General features: G+C 38.0%; 1 protein-coding gene across 1 annotated transcript; it reads right to left on the bottom strand.

Annotated features, from left to right (window-relative positions):
- Window positions 1-20,671: 20,671 nt before the first annotated feature.
- On the bottom strand, window positions 20,672-21,020 carry LOC127054084 (small nuclear ribonucleoprotein F-like). Its single transcript, XM_050959784.1, has one exon. It carries the CDS (start codon window positions 20,959-20,961, stop codon window positions 20,734-20,736), a length of 228 nt encoding a protein of 75 aa, XP_050815741.1. The 5' UTR covers window positions 20,962-21,020; the 3' UTR covers window positions 20,672-20,733.
- Window positions 21,021-21,293: the final 273 nt, after the last annotated feature.

Here is a 21,293-nt window from a genome sequence, read left to right as displayed (position 1 = left end):
CCACCTCTAATTACAGAGCAAATGTCTTCTTTTAAATCAACTAAAGCCTAATTATTGCTTTTTTATAGGCACATATTATTGTTACAGAAGCTGGTATATATTTATTGCTTTGATTTTTTTTAAATAGTTATCTGAATTGCAATTAAATTGCTATGAAATATTTTTGTGAAAACTACAAGGAAATATGTAATACATTTCAAAGCTGAGGCTCAAAGGCTACTCATTAGTTGCCAGTATGACCCATGCATGACCTGACTTCACAACTTTGTTATATTGCTTTAAGCTCTGATCCTGTATCTACTGAAGTCAATGGCAAAACCCTCTTAGAACTCATCAGAAACATTACTTCTATGGACATCTCCATAACTAGTGTGATCAGACAGCAAATATGAAAAATCAGGATGGAATGTGGGGGTAATAAGAGCCTATATAAGAAAAAGACCCAAAAATAGGGACTGTTCCTATAAAATCGGGACATGTGGTCACCCTATCCATAGCACATATGAAATATAATTTGTAATGCAAGAAGTCCATTCAAAGCCTCTTTGAATTCCTGTCCTTACTTACCAATAGGTTGGTCAGACCTGTAACAAGAATAGAAGTTTTTTGATTTATAAAGTTGAAAAGGAGAAATAAATGAGATGCACTGATTATTTTGTTCTAAAAATGAAGAACCCAACTTTTGTGTGTAATATTCTCTTGCTTCAAAAGTCAACAGCTAATCAATGACCACTTAAAGGAATACAATTTAAAAAAATCAGATACTGCTCTTGAGTACTCCTGGCACTTCTTGTGGTTTTACTATTGCATTTTCTTTTCACAAGGCAACAAGTGGTATTGTTAGAAAAAACCCACACACCTATGGGCTGCTAAAGGCTTCATGTTTTGAAACTCTGAGGAACCTCCTCCTGTTGAAAATATGCACGCCCTTACGGGACTGGGATATCCTATATATATTGTGTACATTAAAAGTTATTGTATAGTTGCTAATAGTTCAGGAAAATAGTAAAACTTATCTAGGCATTGCCATAACAATCTCTGGCCCATCTCCCACCCAAGTCAGGGATCTTCCCCTAACCACATTTCAGGTGCAGTCTGGCGATGGGAATCATAATTCCCTTTCTCTCTCAGCCTGATCTTAAACTCTTAATCACCTCTGATAAGCTTTGTCTGACTTCAGCTCCTGTCTGAGGTGCCTCGTAAGTGACTGGTTTCAATAAGCAGATTTTACTAGCATAGCACAGAAAATAAAGCTGCAAAACAAAATCTAATGTTAGCTAAAAGACTTTAAGTCAGATTCCACTAGCTAGCGACAATGTTTGATTTTCAAAGTATAAAAAAATGTACCTGAGCCCTAATCATGCCTGACATCAGCTGGCCTTGCATTCCCCACTGGTCAGAAGTTATGCCCAGGCTCCAGGCTACCCAAATAATTTCTCAAAGACAATGCAGGCTAGGGAAATAGTACTCACATCACAGTTCTTGCCCAGTCCAACCAAACTAATTTTGACTTTGTTGGTACTCATACACAACAAATTGAGCCATCAAATCATGGATGTCTATGATGCAGGTGCCATAACAGCTAATGTCCTGCTCAAGAACTGGAGGCAGGTACCATTAGATAACACTTAGTCCTGCCATGAGTGCAGGGGACTGGACTAGATGACCTCTCAAGGTCCCTTCCAGTTCTATGATTCTATGATTAGTATAACAGTGATGCCCTACACCCAAATTTTTCATTAAGGAATATATAAAAACTGAAGAGGAACAGAGATGAAACTACATGGCCCAAGAAGAATTCCACAGTGGAAGACTATGGGGTATGACCAAAATCAGTTGAGCAATATTCCCATCTGTATGAAACTGTGATCACACAGCAAAACCCCATTAGCAGTAGGATCAAATGCTATTCATACACCTCCCAGTATCAGGCCTCTACTGTCCACTGCGGTAAATAGCACAGTATTTTTGCCCTAAACTATTGTGAAGTTTATCATATAAATCAAGTGCTATTTAATGAAGGATTTTTTAAAAAAATTGTGTAGGGCAATCAGCAAGTGGTAAAGAGGTTATATAATGGATTCTTTCTTACCCTCATTCCTTGCTGACAGGGTAAAGGATATGGCTAGGGATTTCTTATGCCCAACTGATTCCAATCTGACATTGGTCCTTTTGAGACCATTAGCAAGCAGCCAGTGTAATGTATGCCAGGGAACTGACATGGAATGTAGCAGAATGAATATTAGGGACAACGAAGGCTACTGTGGCACACAAACTGCTCCTCTGCTATGGGTGAGTCATATTTTTTTATGCTGTGTATCATACACTACATTAGGAAATATATTTTTGTAGATGTAAAGATCACAGGTCAAACCCCACTTGCCTTACTTGCATTAGTAGGCCTACTGGAATCTGTGAGTGAGGCAAGCTGAATTGTTGCATTCTAATGAGTCACTTGCTCAAGTGTGTTTCCATAGCAGCTGAATTTTTCAGGTTGTTACTTTAGTGCTGTCTCTGTCCTCTGCAGTGACCTAGATAGAGAACTACCGTAACAGCCTTTTTTTCAGTTAATGTGGTATGAAGTAGCCCCAGCTCCTGATCTGTACATTTCCGAAACCCCATGTAGGTTCCCGTGAATGAATTCACATTTGCCCATTTGAATGCTGCACAGGTCTGTATTAGCCTTCTGCTCAGACATGAATTTAATAATACATTGAATCCAAGTTTTCAGAATGCTATAAGTACTTTACTATATGAACTCTCTTCACCATTTTCTCATAACTGCAAAATGGTTTCAGAAAAGAGCTTTGAGAATGATTTGAGGTCTGGAAAATTTTTCTTACAGTGAAGGACTTAAGAAATTCTATCTATTTGGCTTTTCAAAGAAAGAATGAAGAGATGACATCTTTGAGGAGATTTCTGACAGTAGAGCACTCTTTTAGGTAGCAAAGGCATAACACGATCCAGTGGCTGGAAGGTGAAGATATGTCTAGCCTTAATTTAAGGTGTAAAATTTTTAACACTGAGGGCAATTAACCATTGGAACAACTTACCAAAGGATACAGTTGATTACTCATCACTTGAAGTCTTTAAATCAAGATTAGATGTGATGTGTACAAAAATGTGCTATCGCTCAAGCACAAAATATGGCAGAAATTTCTGGGTGAAATTCTTTGGGCTGTGTTAGAAAGGAGGTCTGATTAATCATCATCATAATCCCTTAAAATGTACAGCTCTATGCAGTTCTCATGTTTGTCTAGCCATTTATTAGTATCTGATAAACATGCTTTCCTTCTTTGCACCCTGCTAAATATTCTACAAGTTACTATATTTATTGTTGTAAGACATGATACATGTGACATGATCAGTTTCAAAACTTCTAGGAATCTCGCAGCTGGAAGTAGCTTGTTTATTACCTATAAAAGATGATATATTTTTCATGACATTTACTTCTTGGCTGTGGTCTTTTGTGCTGTACTCTGAGCACATTAATTTATACCTTATCAATTTAACGATTATATTTACAATCAACATTATAAATTAAGTGATTTCAAAGATACCCAATACTGAAATTTACTATTTCTGCTAAGGTAGCAGAAGCAAACCAGCTTGTGTTGTAACTTGCTTTTTGGTGACTATAGCAGCTAAAAGTAAATGATTTACTAAAGTCCAGTCATTTCAGCCTCTCTTTGGAAACATTTGTCTGGTGGGAAGACCTTACTCTGACTGTATGTTACGTGGTAAAAAAATGCACATAGTATGGATTTACGACTGTTTGGTATTGTCACACTCCTTTAGAGATTACTGTGTGTTTTGGTGATTTATTCAATGTAATGGCATTATGCTAGCAGTCTGCACAGCAGTGAATTTCAGACTGTTCTTAAAATGTAATGGATATGTATTTATCCTGATCTGATATGTTGAAGACTACTATAGAAGTTATAATAGGTATATACTGTAACATATAACCACCATCCAAAACACTCAATCGTGCTTCAGATTTGAGAGGTATGTGCAATGCTGGCAGCAGCTTTTGCACAGTGTTATACTAGCAAGAAACAAATGGCTTTCATTATATGTGAAATCATGATTACCCTTATTTTTATTATTTTTATTTTTTTAAATCCTTGGATCGGATCAATTTGTTTAGACCACAGTATGTCAGTAGCCTGTTCATGAACTCCAGTGCAAAACCTACTTTCAGCAAGCTGTTCAAACTATCCGGTGAAGTTCTTTCAGGATAACACAAGGTATTAACCACTGTGGAATCTGATGTTGACTATTTTAAATTTATTTTCTAATGGAGCCTATGGGGAAATCCCTGCCTATCAAGTTCCAAAAACATTTCCTAAAATTCTTTCTGAGGGCTAAGCAGAAATAATGATCTCTGAACTTAATACACAGCATAACATTTTCACTGACAGCTATAAAAATCCTTCAAAATGGATGGCAAACAAAGTAGGAAGTAGGTACCTCTGAGTTATGCTATTGCCTCTTAAACTCTGATTGTTCTAGAGACTTGGTTTGTTGCTGCTGTTAAGTTTTTTTTTAAAAATAGTGTCTTTCAATAGGCAGAAAGCATCTGTGCTATATGCCGATAGTGGATTTTTTTAACCAATTAAATTCACATACAATTTTTTGAAAATTGATTTGTAATTCAGTTTTGTAATCTACCAGAAAATATTACTTGACTGCTGAACAAAGGGTTAAAAATTCAGAAAGTAGAAGGGACTAAGAGGAGCAGCAGATGGTCAATTCCTTGTATAGCTTTTTCACCTTTGAAGTTATTGGTTCAAAGCCCTTTCAGGCCAGTAGTAACAAGTTCTTTAGCATCTGAAGATTGTTTTATGACTTAGGCTACATGAAATCTGGGCCCTTTCACAATTATTACAATTACTTAGAAGGCAATGCAGGGGAGGAGGGAAGGGAAACCTTGGCATGGCTGGACCAGATTTTCATTTGCAACATCTTCATGGAGGCTTCTGCTTTTGAACAGTGGGAAGAAGATCATAGGAGTCCAATCATACACAAGGATGGGAGTATTCATCCTAGGACTGCCAGTTTTGGTTGGACATATTCCTTGAAGTTTCATCACATGATATAATCTTTAACTAAGATTAATCTTTTATTCCTGGAGCCTGCTGGACAATCCTGGAGGGTTGGCAACCCTAATTCATCCCTTCCAACCTATATTCTGCTTTGTGTTTCTACAAGCTGCCATGTGAGGGGTGAATCATCCTCCCCTAAACCTTGCTCTAGCTCTTGCTGTTTCATGTATATTAGGGACATTTTCCAACCTAGAACTCCCATGACTCCCACTAAACACGTTTATAAATTAAATAAAAACATGTTCCCACAAGCATTGACAATGACCCAGGATCAGTATCTGATGCTACAACAGTGCAATATTACCATATTCTACACTACTAGGAATACAGCCTTACCACTGTAGCCTGCCTGCTGGCCTACTCTGACTTAGTATACCTTGGGTAACATGACAACAGCAAGGAGAATTGCTGCCACAGAAGTTGAGGGGATAATTATTACTTTCCCTCTTGTTTCTTGCTGAAGCCAATAATCAGTTAAGAAATGGACATTGCAACGGAGAAAACTAATGTCAGTACTCATCATTAAAAAGCTGTTAATGACTGCATTTATATCAATGTGTATGTTTATAAATCTTAATGAACAGTGATCACTCAAGTAGTTAAGTTAAATGTGTGACATCACACTGTTGAAAATATACTGCCTAGTTATCACGGACTCAGAACCAGGAATACTGGATTGATTCCACCTCCTACACCCATTTGGCAAGTGCTCTAATATTTTTTCTTTTCTAAATGATTTTCTTTAATCTTACTGTGTTAAAATACTTTTGAAAAGAAAATGTAAACATAGACAAAATAAATCCCCAACATACGAAAAATCCAAGTTTTTGATAGTACTATTTTGCTTATGTCATTTCACTCTAGTCATCTATAGTATCTGTATACACACTATGAATCTTTCATCTACTATGTTTTCTTGAGGCGATAAGCATTCAGAAACATTTGCTCCTTGAGTATAATTTTTTTGTGTGGTGATGGTTTGGGGAAGATCTGCTGAACATTATGCTTTATTTTCAAGGAGGGAATAGGTGTGGTGATATAAAATATGAGAGCTATTTTTCAGATTAAGTGTGACAATGAGGTTCTGATCACTCATGGTCTTCTGAGGTATCTTCTTGTTAGACTGGAATTGCTAAATCCCAAATTCCAATATGAATAGTTGTGTTTTGCCTACTGAAATCCCCTTGCAACTTCAATTGGTGCAGTACTCTATACTTCCTTTCCTAAAATGGTGTGTAGCTCTTTTTGTGTTTCTAGAAATAAGTGCAGTTTGGTAGGCGAAGTGATGAGTCTTTAGAGTGAGAAAGGCAGAGTTTGTAAAGTACTTTGTGATCTTTCAGGAAGTTGCTATTTCAAAAATTAAATTATATTGAGCCAAGTCCTGAGAGGAGCTGAACATATGCAAGTCAGTGGGAGTAGCTGCTGCAGTGACAGAACCAACAGGGGAGCAAAGGGGATGGTCTCCATTCCCCACCCCGAGCCCTTTAGGTGTATGCATGGTACTTTTTCAAACACATTTTTCAATTATTCAGCCTACCTCCTCTCCTCCCCCAACTCCTCTTAGTTACAAAACCTGGCTCCACTACTGTGCAACTGCTCAGCATCAATCAATTAGTTTGTCATGTGACTGTTCTCTGTGGCACTGAACAGGGAGAAAGGATAAATTCACAATATTGAATGTGCTTTGGATAGAGAAGTTCTCAATGCCCAAATTATGTATTTATGACACTTCATTATGCATTGTACAAAGATCAGTCTACCACAAAGCAGCTGATACCTTGAAATAATTTCTTACTTAGATGGAAATTTCCATTTCCAATATACTGCTCTTTGCATTCAGGTCTTGAATGTTAGCAATGCTCTTTAGAGAAACCTAGTTACTGTTTCCGTGAATAAGATAACAAAATGGTGTTTATCCTGTGTAGATCAATATAGTGTCTTGTTTGAACATATTGAGTCATTCAAAGACACATCTAATGAAGGCCATTTTGCTGTCATACTCACAACACTACCACTGCTTGTGAAAAATAGCATTCTTTGAAAACAGCTATTGAATTCACTAATTAAGAATACATATTTACTTGAGAAACCATTCAGTTCATAACTGGAATTTCAAGGATACCTTTCACCCCCTTTTAAGGCCTCAGCTATGATTCTTCGTTTACAAAGTCTTCTTTCTTAAACTATTTTTTTCCAATTAATCCAGAAAGCAGAAATGTTTCATTTTCCCCCAGGCCCTGTGATATCTGTCCTGAAAATACTTAGGGGGCTAAGCACTTTGGTTGGTTGTGTTTGCAGGATTGGGTCAGGTATTAGCAGTATAATCACAAAGCTTAATTCTGACACCCTTATATACAATATCTATCTTCACATGGTCATAATGCAAATGATTACTACTCAGTGTAAATAGGGGTAGCAAAATGGGGAGAGAGCCGTACTACATTTAGCCTATTCAAAAGAGCCACAAACGTGGTGGGTAGTGATTACAGTCCACAGGTTCTTTACAAGATGAATATTAATATAAACTAAAAGCTTGTGCACACTCCATTTACATATCTTATTTACTCTTGAAAAATAGCTTATGCATATAGTTTAAAAAGATCTTCGATCGCATAATTAAATATTTGTTCATTTCAAATTGTTTGGGGCTTTTGAACGTGACAGAAACAATCAACACAACTCTATTACAGAAAACCACTAACATGCCAAAAAACTCCCTCAAAAGGTAAAGTTAGTTACTGAATTTACTCCCCCTTTTGTTTTAAACATCAAAAAAAACTAAGACTTTTGATTCATTTAATAAAGAAGTCAACCTCACACCCACATGTGTGATCTTTGAAGCCTTGTATGTATCTTGGGGGAGGGGGGAAGGAGAAACTATTTGAGAAGCTTAATATATTAAACATTATACTTTTTTTTCCTGTTATGAAATCAGCTATTTTGGAGGAGTGATTGCCTATAAAATGGAGAGTAACATTTTATAAAAGGATGAAGAAATAATGTAAAAATAGATCTTGGGAGATATACCCAGCTTCTTGGTGAAAAGGTCCAATGTCCTTAATGATTAGCAATGGACAGCTGTGATTTAACAAATCAAAAGTGAATTGTCTTGGATAAAATCTCCCTTCTGTCCCTGTCAGTCTAACTTCTTAATAGATGAAAGCGACCAACCACATTTTGCTCCTGTTCGGAAAAGGGATCACCTTTTCACTATCCATACAGAAATGATGGCAACATTGGGCAGGTGGAGTTCTTTGAATGCCCCATCTTGCTTTCTGGGGCTTGCAAAAGCTTTGCGGGACACCAGCTGAAAAGCCTGGGGCATAAAGACTGTAAGTTGATATGAAATCTAATCAAGAGCAAGAAGAGAAGCAGTCTCTAGTTGTTGTCACTACCATGTCTGCTTCAGTACTTTTCTGTCTGACACAACAATGAGCAATCTAGCACAGCCTGTGATGTTCAGTAGTGGTAAGCTTCCCCCGAGTGCTCACGCCCTCATTGTTTCTGAGTTAGAGAAATTAACTCAAGAAATAAGCAGAACATGTGAAAATTGTGAATGCCTGTGCTTCCTATATTCTCTAACGTGCATTAAAATTTTCCAATGGCTCCTTTGTAGAAAGCAAGCAAGCTGTAATTAAAACACTCCTTACAAATCCGAGTAAAGCAGATAGCGATGAAAGCTGCTTTTAGCTAGATAACAATATTCCCTTTTTAAAAACTTAAGATGGAAAAACCAAACAACATGGACTGTACCTGAGCAATTTCAGAGATCACCACCCGGAAAAGTTCTCCTTGATTATGGGGAATTTGCGACGTGTCACTCTGGTTATTCTCTAATCATCATATCAAAAACTCCAAAGGTTCAGCAGCCTCAGCTTGGTTTACAGTCCCTGCAGGTTAAATTTTAACTCACCCTATCTCTCAGTTCCATGCAGCCCTTTGACCAGATAATTGGGTCACTGCAGCTCAGACAATATCTACATAAACTGCGTTTGTTTACAAAATTCAAAAGACTAAGTCAGAATTTTACTTGAATAAAAGTATATAAGCTGGGAATGTAATACCATTTTGAAATTGGTTACTGTTTAGTTTTTGTATCTAATTTCCTGGTTAACTCATCCTCACTTTAAAGATCAGATTCTTTAACTTTGTTCTCTTAACAGGGTTCTAATGTAGCTCTTGAGGAAACATAGGGGTGTCCTATCTAATCTATATGGTACCTGCCCTGTCTTACATACTCCTTTTGTTCAGGTATTTAGCGATAAATACAATATTTCAGTCTAGTATATATCTGAATAAGAACTTTGTCCATGTTACATAACACAAGCTTTCAGTCCAAAAACTGAATAGGGTCTTACAACTTAGAAAATTGATGAGTGTCACAACCTTATTTGTTCTCCAAATAAACAGAATAATAGCTCCAGTGGGAAGTAGGACAAAAACATGTTGCTCATTGCAAAGAAATCTCAAGTGAATAACACTTATGAACATATAGCCAATATGTATGGAAATAAAATTTAAAGATCCTAAGTAGTGCTCTCTAACAGTTCAGTTTGCATACAAAAATTTCATTGGTAGGTGAACAGATTATTTCTGTTCACCCCCATTCCTCTAAGAATAAATCTCAGTTGCAAATGAATCAAAATACACAATATATTTAAAAAGCAACAGTTAAACTTTTTTAAACTATAGTTCCAGCAAGAAATAAGGGGGTTGTTAAGGGTGAGAAATGCATTGTGTTCTGGTGGTTTTCAAAAAAGACCCAAACCCTGCACAAATCTTAAACTACTAAAACAAGTTTTCAGTTACATGCTCCTTTAATGGTAGGAAAAACTGGCCACAGCTGCTTCTGAGCTCTGGTGCACTTCAGTCCCAAACTATAATTTGTTATGCCATCAGAAAATTTTGCTTCCATGAGCTAATTCATCCTCTTCTTCTTATAATCTCATATGAGTGCCTATCATTCCCAAAAGATCTTGCATTACTCTTGTCACAATGGGAAGTACTTAGGTAATAAGGACTCTCCGTGGAATCCACAGTGATGAGCAGGACCAGAGGAACAATGACGATATACCTACTGATGAGAGAACAGTGAACGCAGGCTCTTGGGGGATTATAATGTTTTATTTGATTTGAAATGTTTTATTGCCTGCTTTTTAAAAGAGTTGTTTTTAAGATTTCCTCTTGTAGGAAGCCATTCTCCAAGGATTTCTAGAAATGAGTAGCTCAATCCCAGTCTGCCACACTTCCTCTGATAAAAGTAGAAAGATGACAACTAGTTAGAAATTCCCATGAGTGCCCCCCCTTCTTGCCTCGCCACCAACATGCCCCCATGAAATCCTCCCCATGGGAGGAATACTGAATCATAGACAAAACAGGAAGTGGTTGATACCACTTCTTGATGAAAGAGGTCACTTATTCTTTTGCACTATGTCCCAAGGCTTACATGCATCAGTGAGAATAGTTAGACAATGCAAACACCATCATATATATAAACCAACAAGAAAAAACATTGTCCCTTTGAGAAATAGAATATTTTTGAGACTTGCATGGTGACTTCCCAATGGAGGAGAAATTAGTAATGCAGACGCTGGGTATATTCTTCGTGCAACTTGTCCTATTCACAAGATCCTGGACCAGAGGTGGTTGCAAACAGCATGCAGGAAATTCCCCCTTTCAGGAGTTTCAGCTCAAATCCAAAAACCTGGTTCCAAAAGAGCAACTCTACCCTAAAAGTTAACTCTAGTTAGATTAAGGGAAGAGAACAACTTCCTTTGCTACTCGGCACCTACGCTTCCCCAAGAAACTCAGTAAGAAAAGCAAAAACCTACAATTTTCTAAAAACTTGCTCTCGTGCTTAAAAAAATCTGTAAGACTACGTATAGCGGTGCCATCTGGTGACAGCAATAATATAGCCAAGGATAGCAAATTGCTCATGGCATAGATCAGAGTTTTTTAACCTGTGGTCCATGAACCCCAGAGATCAGCAGACAATGTCTCAGATTTCCAAAGGGGTCTGCACATCCATTCAAAATTCACAAATGAAAAAAGGTTGAAAACCACGGGTATAGACAAAAACCTAACCATCTGTATCTGTTCTTCACATAGCTGGAACAGGTAGTACATTGGATCCGTTGAGCAGATTGTAAATATTTCTGAGAGAGTGGAAAATCATCACACTGCTTTTGAATGAATTTGCCACAGTTGGAGGCGAGTGCAAAGAGATTTGATCATGAAGTCCAACAGAAAAGTTTCCAGGTACTGTTTCCATCCGATGGCAGGCATCTGGACTGGCATAAAAGATCTCAAAGTAAGAATTAGTATGTAAAGGAAAATTTCTCTTAGATTCCCTGAAATTATGAATGAAGTTACTGTATAATGCTTCTGTTTCAAATCTTTTATCACAATTTACCAGTGGAATTCAATATACTTGAATGACTTGACAGAGTGTGCTCTAATGTGGGTCGCTATGTTCATTGAAGTTTAAATATATGACGCTAAAGAGCTAGTCCTGCACATGTTTACTGCTGTCACTATTCTGTCTTGCATCTGTCAGACTGTTCAGGGTAGTAGCATTCCATCTGGTACAAATAGTAGCAGGTTTGGGCCCTAATAAGGGTTCTGGACTTTGGGAAGTTTTCTATCATGCCATTGAACTGAACTAGTAATAAATGTGTCTGACAAAGTGAGTATTCACCCATAAAAGCTTATGCTCCAATACATTTGTTAGTCTATAAGGTGCCACAGGACTCTGTGTTGCTTTTTAGTAATAAACTAAAATTTCTAGGGTTTGTTTTCAGGAATTTCAAATATTTATACAGTTTACTGATACTTTAGAATTGGAAAAGTACCATATCACAGTTTGGCTAGTTTTTAAAGGAACTAGCCAATCTCTGCAATGTGATTAAATAACAGAAGGGCTTACCTAAAGTGAGTAGAATCTATTTTCTACACTGAGTCATGTTAATAAGCCAAACAAATCTCACTGATACTGCATTATATTTATCAATTTGATAGTGTTGCACAAGTTGGCAATACAAAAATTATTTTAAAAAAAGCATAACTGGAAAAAAGCCAGGAGTTCAGAGTTCAGAGTAAAATGTAGGGACAAAATCCTTGGTACACAAACCAAGAAACCAGGACAGTACAGGTGGTGGTTGTAGTATTTGTTTAATGACCGTTGAATCTTCTGGTGCATACTTATCAGTAGACACTACCTCACTTCTAGCAGCATAGGCATGTGCAGATAGCGTACAGACTTATAATATGCTTTATGCTGTTTTTATTCTTTTTGCAACCTCTAATCACTCCTGTGGGAGCATATTATGGGAGGTGATTGCCTGTGCACTGGAAGAGAGAAATTACATTCTGTAAAATAGACGTTGCTAGAAATGTTCACTTAGTGAACATTAGTTGTCATTGACGCTAACAAATTTCAGCTGAGTTACCATCATTAATAGAAGTGATTTAGGTGTCTGCAACAGACTGGTGGCACATTACAGTGTGCACATTATTAAATTAATATGTCGGAGGCAACAGATACACATGAATTAATGGAACATCTAGGAAAGCTGAGGTTTGGGCTGAAGGGGGCTCAAGATCCATGAAGTGCTCAGGGGAGCTGGTCCTACGAGTATCATTCATCTGGGCTGACTCCCGGGACCACTAGGGCAGGCTGATCACTAAAAAAATTTGCAGTGACAGCAGGTGGAGTGAATAGTTGTGAAATTATTCATGTTGCCCATGAAAATGTGATTAATATTTTTTTTCAGAATATTGTGGTGCCTGTGGGCAAAGCAAAAAGTTTTAAACATCCTGTGAGATTAAGAGTCTGTTCATAAAGAGGAAGGGGAAAAGAAAACTAGCTGTTCCTACAGCCCAGTGATGTTGCAGGGAGAGGGACACTTCATCAGTCTGTGCTTATGTCTATGTGGGATGAGGGGAAGGAGAAAGATGGGCTGTTGCAGTATCTTGTCCCAGCAAGATTTTGTAAATTTTCTGGGGTTCCTGTTTTTTCAGATTATCTGGTAGTCACTGCTTGCATTCTGTAAGGCTTACTTCTGGGTGGTAGAGTCCAAGAAAAGTAAAGGAACAGTTCTTAATATTTGATACTTGATGTTCACAACAGTTTTTGGATACCAGAAGTTAATGACAGTTGCCTCACTGAAAATCTCATAGACTGCAGACACAGCTAGTGTCAAAGCACTCTGGCAGCTCAGACACCCAGACAAGCTGAAAACTTCACAACTTTAGCACTGTCCATCTCCTTTTTGGAAATGCCCCAGATTTCCAAAGCATCAAAAACTAAACACTCAAAATACCTTATTGCACACCTGAGTCACCCCCCCACACACACACACACTTTGAAAATGACCGTAACCATGCAAACTGGGTAGAAAAAGGCATATTACAATTGTTAATATTGGGGAGTGAATTGAAGGAGCATGGGTGTGCAGGCCTACACTTCCAAAAGTAGGTAGTGGTTTTTGGAGGTCTGGCTTAAAACGTTAGATCTAATTGCTCAGCAGTGCTGAGCCATTCATAGTTCTCATTGAGTAAGCTGGAACTATAAGTGCTCAACACTTCTGAAAATCTGATCCATTGCATTTCAAGTTTGGCACATACTATTAGTATCTGCTTTGGGCTTTGGGAATTTAAGCCTTGAATATGTCAAGAGTACATATTCCACTAAGAGAAATACCACTTCCTGTTTGGGAGTAATGAGGCTGGGAAATGTAAGTGAGACTTACAGACAAAGACATTCCTTTAATGCTTTTTTATCTAGCAAATGAATCACCAATGGTACATGGTGTCATTTTGAGCAATAGTGGGAAACGCCTAGAAAACCCTTGTATGTCTGTCAAGGCCTGTGTATTATATATTCTATTTAACTAATGAAGTAAAATCTTCTCAAAATAGCAGTGTGAACATTTGAGATTTTTGTCTCATAGCCAATAGGGAATATTAATTGTAGACAAGATTGTACTTTTTTTCATCAGAGCCTTATTTTATTGGCTAAGGGGTAGACTGTGACTTTAAGTTGCTGTTCAGAGTGGGGGAGGGGGCCAGAAGGATGGAGAAGTGCTGCCCTGACAGTAGTTTCTGGAAGCCTTATGCCTCAGGTGGACACAATGGGCTCTTTTCTGAGCCTCACTGTGCTCCCTATTCAAGGCTCTTGTAGCATAAAGGGAGAAGACAGCAGCTAGATCTCCCCTGTTTGGGATTCCTCTGGCATGGGAGAGTTCTCAATGGGCATAGAGCCAACATAGCCAATTCCTGTGCTACAACCCCCACAACTGTCCATGCTGAGGGTCTGTTGGGGGATAGGAGGGAGCATGGCCAGTTTGGTAGCGGGACCATTGAGGGTGTCAGTGGACAGCCAGGGTAGGATAAAGCAGTTCTGAGTGTAATTCTCACCATTTTCGAACTGGCCTTAGGCTCAGGGAGCTGCTGATGCAGCTAAGTGTGTGAGAAGAAAACACTGATACAACCCAAGTGCTTCCTCTAGGCTCAAAATCCAGAGGGAAATAAAAATAGGGAAAAAAAAAAGCAATAGAAATAAACTGTCCCATGATTTTAAAACCATCTCATAACTTTTTGGGAGCCTCACTCATGTCTTCTGAGCCTTCAGGGGTTAGCAATATTGGAAATGAACTCTATATTTCTGAAAGTGATATTACCATAATCTAGCTCCAGTTTGTGTGAAACCTGTCCCTGCACTCGCAATTCTCTCTCTGCTATTCAACAGTCTTGCTGTAGCATGAAGGGAGAAGAGGCCAATCCCCAAAGGGCTCTGAACAATCAATGGAGAAGCCTTGAACTGAACTTTATATTCAAAGGAAAGGCAGTACAGACTAGGTAGGGAAATGTCTTCATATTCCTGGTAACCTGTGCTGCTAAGCAGCCTGGTTTTAAGGAGCAAGAATTATATGTTATTAATTTATTTACTGTCTGTCTTTCCCATGAATTATACATTTGCACATTCAAAAGATGCCAAGACACAAAACAGGCATATTATTCCATTGTACAACCACAAAAGATAAAGATTTCAGATCAATGGGTTTCAGAAGCAATTGTCACATTTCAAAGTCCAAAAAGTGGCCAGAACAGAGGATTATTTCTGACGTAGAAAGGCATATACATTGGAAGTGGATGCCGAGATTAGTGGCACATATAATTTGGACACAAGAAGAGTAAAGGTGAGGAGGGCTGACCACAAAACAAAAATTCAGTAACAAATTTATTTTTTTTGGTGTGTGTGTGTGGGGATTTTGAAATGTTTCATTCCAGTGCAGAACAATATGAGATTTTTAGAAGCTTTATGGGGGAGGGAATCATCAGTGACTCTCACTCTAGTATAATACTTGCCTGGGATTTGAGAGACCTATGTTCAAGTCTCTGCGCTGCCTGGTTCAGAGCAGAAACTTGCCCACAGTGTCTCTCTTTCAGTTTCTTGTTGCCACTGTTCTGCTTTGCATAACTTATTTATAGGGCTGGGGTGAGAGACTGACTCCAGGGCACCAAATCCCTTCTCCAAATCAGGCAGGGCCAGGACTAAAACTTGGGTTTTCTATTTCTCTGGTGAGGGCCCAATTGCTTGGCATTCCTGCTCTCATTTTATGTTTCTGTGAAATGTTTTGATTTAGACAAAATAACCTTTTCTGATAAAGGGAAGTAGTTAAATTGATTTTTTTTGACCAGGTGTAGTTTGAGTAACAGTTATTGGTAATTGTCGGCACAGCACTGTATACTACCTAGAAAAACACAAGAGTTGTTGTTTGTTGGCAAAGGGAATATAATAAATAAGATTTGAATAAACACACAAGATAAGGCTACATTAATCAGAAATATTCAGCATATAATATTTTGTTCAATGAGTGGTTAATATAGTAAGCAATGTACAAGCATTGCAACTACTTTTCCAATAACTAAGACTTGCTATATTCAGTTCCTAGTTCAGTGCTGATGGATGTGTTGTTTTTTAAAGTCTGTTATCTTTCATGAGCCTTCATACTTATGACCTAATGGATGTGATCAGAGACTTACGATTTTTCAGCTCTCCAGAGCTATGTGACATTTGTTAGTGACACTGATGGATTATGAAACAACAGATTTTAAAGATGTCATTTGGATTACCATTTTACTTCCTCCCTCTCCCACTTACATTCTTCTACTATTTTAATGGTCACTGTCATGAAAATAGCCTAAAGTAGGAGGTAATGTTTTCTGCCACCTGAAACAGGGTAATGCCATCTGCTAAGCTGTATAAAACATTAATTTGAAAATTTGTATGTCTCATGAAATATTTGCTTCTAAAATCCGTGTCAAAACTGAATTGGGAAAAAAGAAGATATGGCTTAATGAGGGAAGCTGGCTGCAACCTTTACTATAGAGAGGCCACCATGCCTCCATAATGAAATTTTAAAAATGAGTTCTTCTGTATCTGATAGGAGTGAAATTCCAGCTCATGTTCCAGAATACGACAATAGAACCAAGTTCCTGAGAAACTAATTATATGCTAATTCTTTCTAGTTACTCAGATAATTTTCCAATATACCTCCTGGCTATCCTTTCCTCAATCCTGTATGTCTGGATGCTTTTATTTCTAATATTACTAAATTCTGGTTTAGAAAAGAATAATTATATATCCTATTACAAATAGCATTAAAACTTCAGTACATGACTAAGTAATGAGTTAAAAGCAACATGTTTATATAAAAATATTTTATGAAAATATGAAGGAAAAACCTAAGAACTCTTTGTGAAAATATGATGTTTTTATAGATTTTAGAATTTTTTATTGACACATACTTCTAAAAATACGCATTCTATAGCAGAGCAAAATATTGTATAAAGTCAGTTCTTCATTCTGTCTAAATATACAAAATTAAGTTGGATGGATCATCACTTTCTTTGATCACAGTTCTCGGGAAACAAATGGTAATATTACCAAACATTAAATGCAAGCTAAAGGGGAACAAAAATTAAACAGTAATAAGTCACAAAGACCAGATATAGGCAACCAAGAATTGTGAAGGAACTCAAATATGAAACTGCAGAACTAATTGTGGTGTGTAATCTATCATTTTAATTCTGCTTCTGTAACAGATGACTGGAGGAAAGCTAATATGATGGTGATTTTTAAAGAAGGATCATGAGGCGACTCTAGCAATTAAAGGCCCGTAAGTCTAACTTCAGTATTAGGCAAACTGATTGAAATTATATTAAAGAACAGGATTCTCAGACACACAGACAAATACAATTTGTTAGGGAAGGGTCAATATGGCTTTTCTAAAGGGAAATCATGCCTCACCAATCTATTAGAATTCTTTGAGGGTGAGTCAACAAACATGTGGATAAGGGTGATCCAGTCAATATAGCATACTTGGACTTTTAGAAAGATGTAAAAAAAGTAAGCAATCATGGGATAAGAGGAAAGATCTTCCCATGGATCAGTAACTGACAGGAAAAGACAAGAGACAGGGTAAGGATAAATGCTCATTTTTCAGAATGGGGAGACAAGTAGATAGTGGTGTCCCCTAGTAATCTGTACTGGGACCAGTGCTGTGCAACGTATTCATACATGATCTTGGAAAAGGAGGTAAACAGTGAAGGGCAAAACTTGCAGACAATACTAAATTATGCAAAATACTTGAAGTCAAAAGCAGACTGCAAAGAGTCAGAAAAGGACTTTACTAAGGCTGACAAGGGATTAAAAAAAGTAATCGTGATCAATCGCATGATCAATCGCACTGTTAAACAATAATAGAATACCATTTATTTAAATAGTTTGGGATATTTGCTACATTTTCAAATATATTTATTTCACTTACAACACAGAATACAAAGTGTTCTGTGCTCACTTTATATTTTTATTACAAATATTTGCACTGTAAAAAACAAAAGAAATATTTTTCAATTAACCTAATACAAATAGTGTAGTGCAATCTCTTCATCATGAAAGTTGAACTTAGAAATGTAAAATTATGTACAAAAAAAACTGCATTCAAAAATAAAACAATGTAAAACTTTAGAGCGTGTAAATCTACTCAGTCCTACTTCTTCTTCAGCCAATTGCTCAGAAAACAAGTTTGTTTACATTTGCAGAAGATAATGCTGCCTGCTTCTTGTTTACAATATCACCTGAAAGTGAGAATAGGCATTCACATGGCACTGTTGTAGCTGGTATCGTAAGATATTTATGTGCCAGATGCACTAAAAATTCATATGTCCCTTCATGTTTCAACCAGTATTCCAGAGGATATATGTCCATGCTGATAACGGGTTCTGCTCGATAACAACCCAAAGCAGTGCAGACCAACGCATGTTCATTTTCATCATCTGAGTCAGATGCCACCAGCAGAAGGTTGATTTTCTTTTTTGGTGGTTTAGGTTCTGTAGTTTCCTCATTGGAATGTTGCTCTTTTAAGACTTCTGAAAGCATGCTCCACATCTCATCTCTCTTGGATTTTGGATGGCACTTCAGATTCTTAAACCTTGGGTCAAGTGCTGGAGCTATCTTTAGAAATCTCACATTGGTACCTTCTCTGCGTTTTGTCAAATCTGCATGAAAGTGTTCTTAAAAATGAACATGTTTTGGGTCATCATCTGAGAGTGCTATAACATGAAATATATGGCAGAATGTGAGTAAAACAGAATAGGAGACATACTATTCTCCCCCAAGGAGCTCAGCAGCAAATGTAGTTAATGCATTAATTTTGTAATGAGCAATATCAGCATGGAAACATGTCCTCTGGAATGGTGGCCGAATCATGAAGGGGCATATGAATCTTTAGTACATCTGGCATGTAAATACCTTGCAATGCTGGCTACAAAAGTGCCATGCAACACTGGTTCTCACTTTCAGGTGACATTGTAAATAAGAAGTGGGCAGCATTATCTCCCATAAATGTAAAGAAACGTGTTTGTCTTAGCAATTGGCTGAACAAGAAGTAGGACTGAGAGAGCCTACAAGTCCAAAAGTTTTATATTGTTTTGTTTTTGAGTGCAGTTATGTAACCAACCAAAAAAAAAATCTATATTTGTAAGTTTCACTTTGACCATAAAGAAATTGCACTACATTACTTGTATGAGGCGAATTGAAAAATACTATTTTTTTGTTTTTACAGTGCAAATATTTGCCATTTTTACAATGTAAATATTTGTAATAAAAATAATATAAAGTGAGCACTGTCTACTTTATATTCTATGTTGTAGTTGAAATCAATATATTTGAACATTTAGAAAACAACCAAAAATATTTAATAAATTTCAGTTGGTATTCTATTGTTTAATGGAGCAAATAAAATTGCGATTAATCACGATTAACTCAAAAAAATTAATCGTGTGAGTTAGCTGCGATCAATCAACAGCCCAATATTTTTTACTAAACTGGGTGACTGGACAACAAAATGGCAGATGAAATTCAGTTTTTGATAAATGAAAAGTAATGCACACTGGAAAACATAATACCAAGTATACATATTAAATTAGCTGTTACACTCAAGAAAGAGGTCTTGGAGTCAATAAAGCTAACAATGTTAGGAACAATTAGAAAAGGGATAGATAATATAGAAAAGATCATCATTTCACTGTATGAATCCATGGTATGCTCACACCTTGAAAACTGCATGCAATTCTGGTCACCCCATCTCAAAAAAAAGTATTAGAATTGAAAAAGGTACAGAGAAGGATGACAAAATTGAGTAAGGGCTTGGAACAGCTTCCAAATGAGGAGATTTAAAAAGACTGGGACTTTTCTGCTCAGAAAAGAGATATCTAAGAAGGGATATGATAGAAGTCTATAAAATCATGAATGAGGCTGAGAAAGTGAATAAGGAAGTGTTCTTTACTCCTTCACATAAGACAAAAACCAAGGGTCACCCAATGAAATTAATAGGCAGTAGAGTCAAAACAAAGAAAAGGAAGTACTACTTACACAAAGCACAGTACACCTGTGGAACTCATTGCCAGGGGATTTTGTAAAGGCCAAAACTATAATGGGGTTCAAAAAGAACTAAATAGGTTCCTGGAGGCAAGGGCGGCTCCGGGCCTCAGCACGCCAAGTGCGTGCTTGGGGCGGCATGCTGCGGGGGGCGCTCTGCCGGTTGTCAGGACGGCGGCAGGCAGGGCTCCGGTGGACCTCTTGCAGATGTGCCTGCGGAGGGTCCACTGGTCCCGCGAGCCGACCAGGCACTCTTGCAGGAGGTGCACCGGAGCTGCTGGACCGGCGACCGGCAGAGCGCCCCCCGCTGCATGCCGCTGTGCTTGGGGCAGTGAAATGTCTAGAGCCCCCCCTGTCTGGAGGATAGGTTCATCAATGGCTATTAGCCAAGATGATCAGGGATGCAACCCTGTGCTCTGAGTGCCTCTGATTGCCAGAAGTTGGGAATGGACCACTTAATGTGATATTTAGACTCTATGCTCTGTATTTCCTGAAGTACCTTTCTGACAGGAGAGGAAGGCCACGTGATCCTGGAAGTATCACTGAATTGCATAGTTTCATGTGTGACGGGGTGAGGCCAGACAGCTATAGGAGAGTGATTTTTCTTTTTTGTGAAAAACTGATCTTTATTTTCCAGAAATATACAAACTTATTCTCTCATTTCTCCATCTTCTCCTCCTTCTACTCCTCTGATGTACTGGACATGTCATTGCATCTTATTAAAACTTCACCAAGGTGTCCTGACAATGCACCATCTATGTATTCTTCTGTGTTTGCAAGCTGCATATTCACGTAGCCATTGACAGACACCAAGTAGCCCTTGTACTCCATTCCCCACTTCAGCTTCACCATCACCGGCTTCCCTGTCAGCCCATTCAGGAAGGGGTTGGGGTTCAGGGACAAGCTCATGGTAACGCGGCCTGGCACAAGGCAACAGTAAAAACAAAAATTACTTGCTGGACTGCACGTGCGCCCAGGCAGGTATATTAGCCCCAGGATAAGCAGGTTACTCCAGGTTAATTAGGACATCTGGGGCCAGTCAAGGGTCTGCCAGAACTTGTTAAAAGCCTCCTCTCCAGTCAGATAGGTGCACGCAATAGAAGCTGTGGGGAGCAGGTGTGCTACTGGAGAGCCGGACAGTGCAGACACTTTCAAACGCCGGAGATAGACCTCATAGGTACAGAGGTGAAGAGCAGGAGAAATTCTGTCCAACAGGGTGTACAGCCCTTCCAGGTCCCAGA

Source organism: Gopherus flavomarginatus, chromosome 6, assembly GCF_025201925.1.
Source record: "Gopherus flavomarginatus isolate rGopFla2 chromosome 6, rGopFla2.mat.asm, whole genome shotgun sequence".
Taxonomy (NCBI): Eukaryota; Metazoa; Chordata; order Testudines; family Testudinidae; genus Gopherus; species Gopherus flavomarginatus.
The sequence above is the reverse complement of the archived record's forward strand: the minus strand, read 5'-3'. Positions and strand labels throughout refer to the sequence as shown.

Coding starts and splice junctions, on each gene's coding strand:
- LOC127054084 (XM_050959784.1), bottom strand. CDS start 20,961: ATGAGCTTGTCCCTGAACCCCAACCCCTTCCTGAATGGGCTGACAGGG.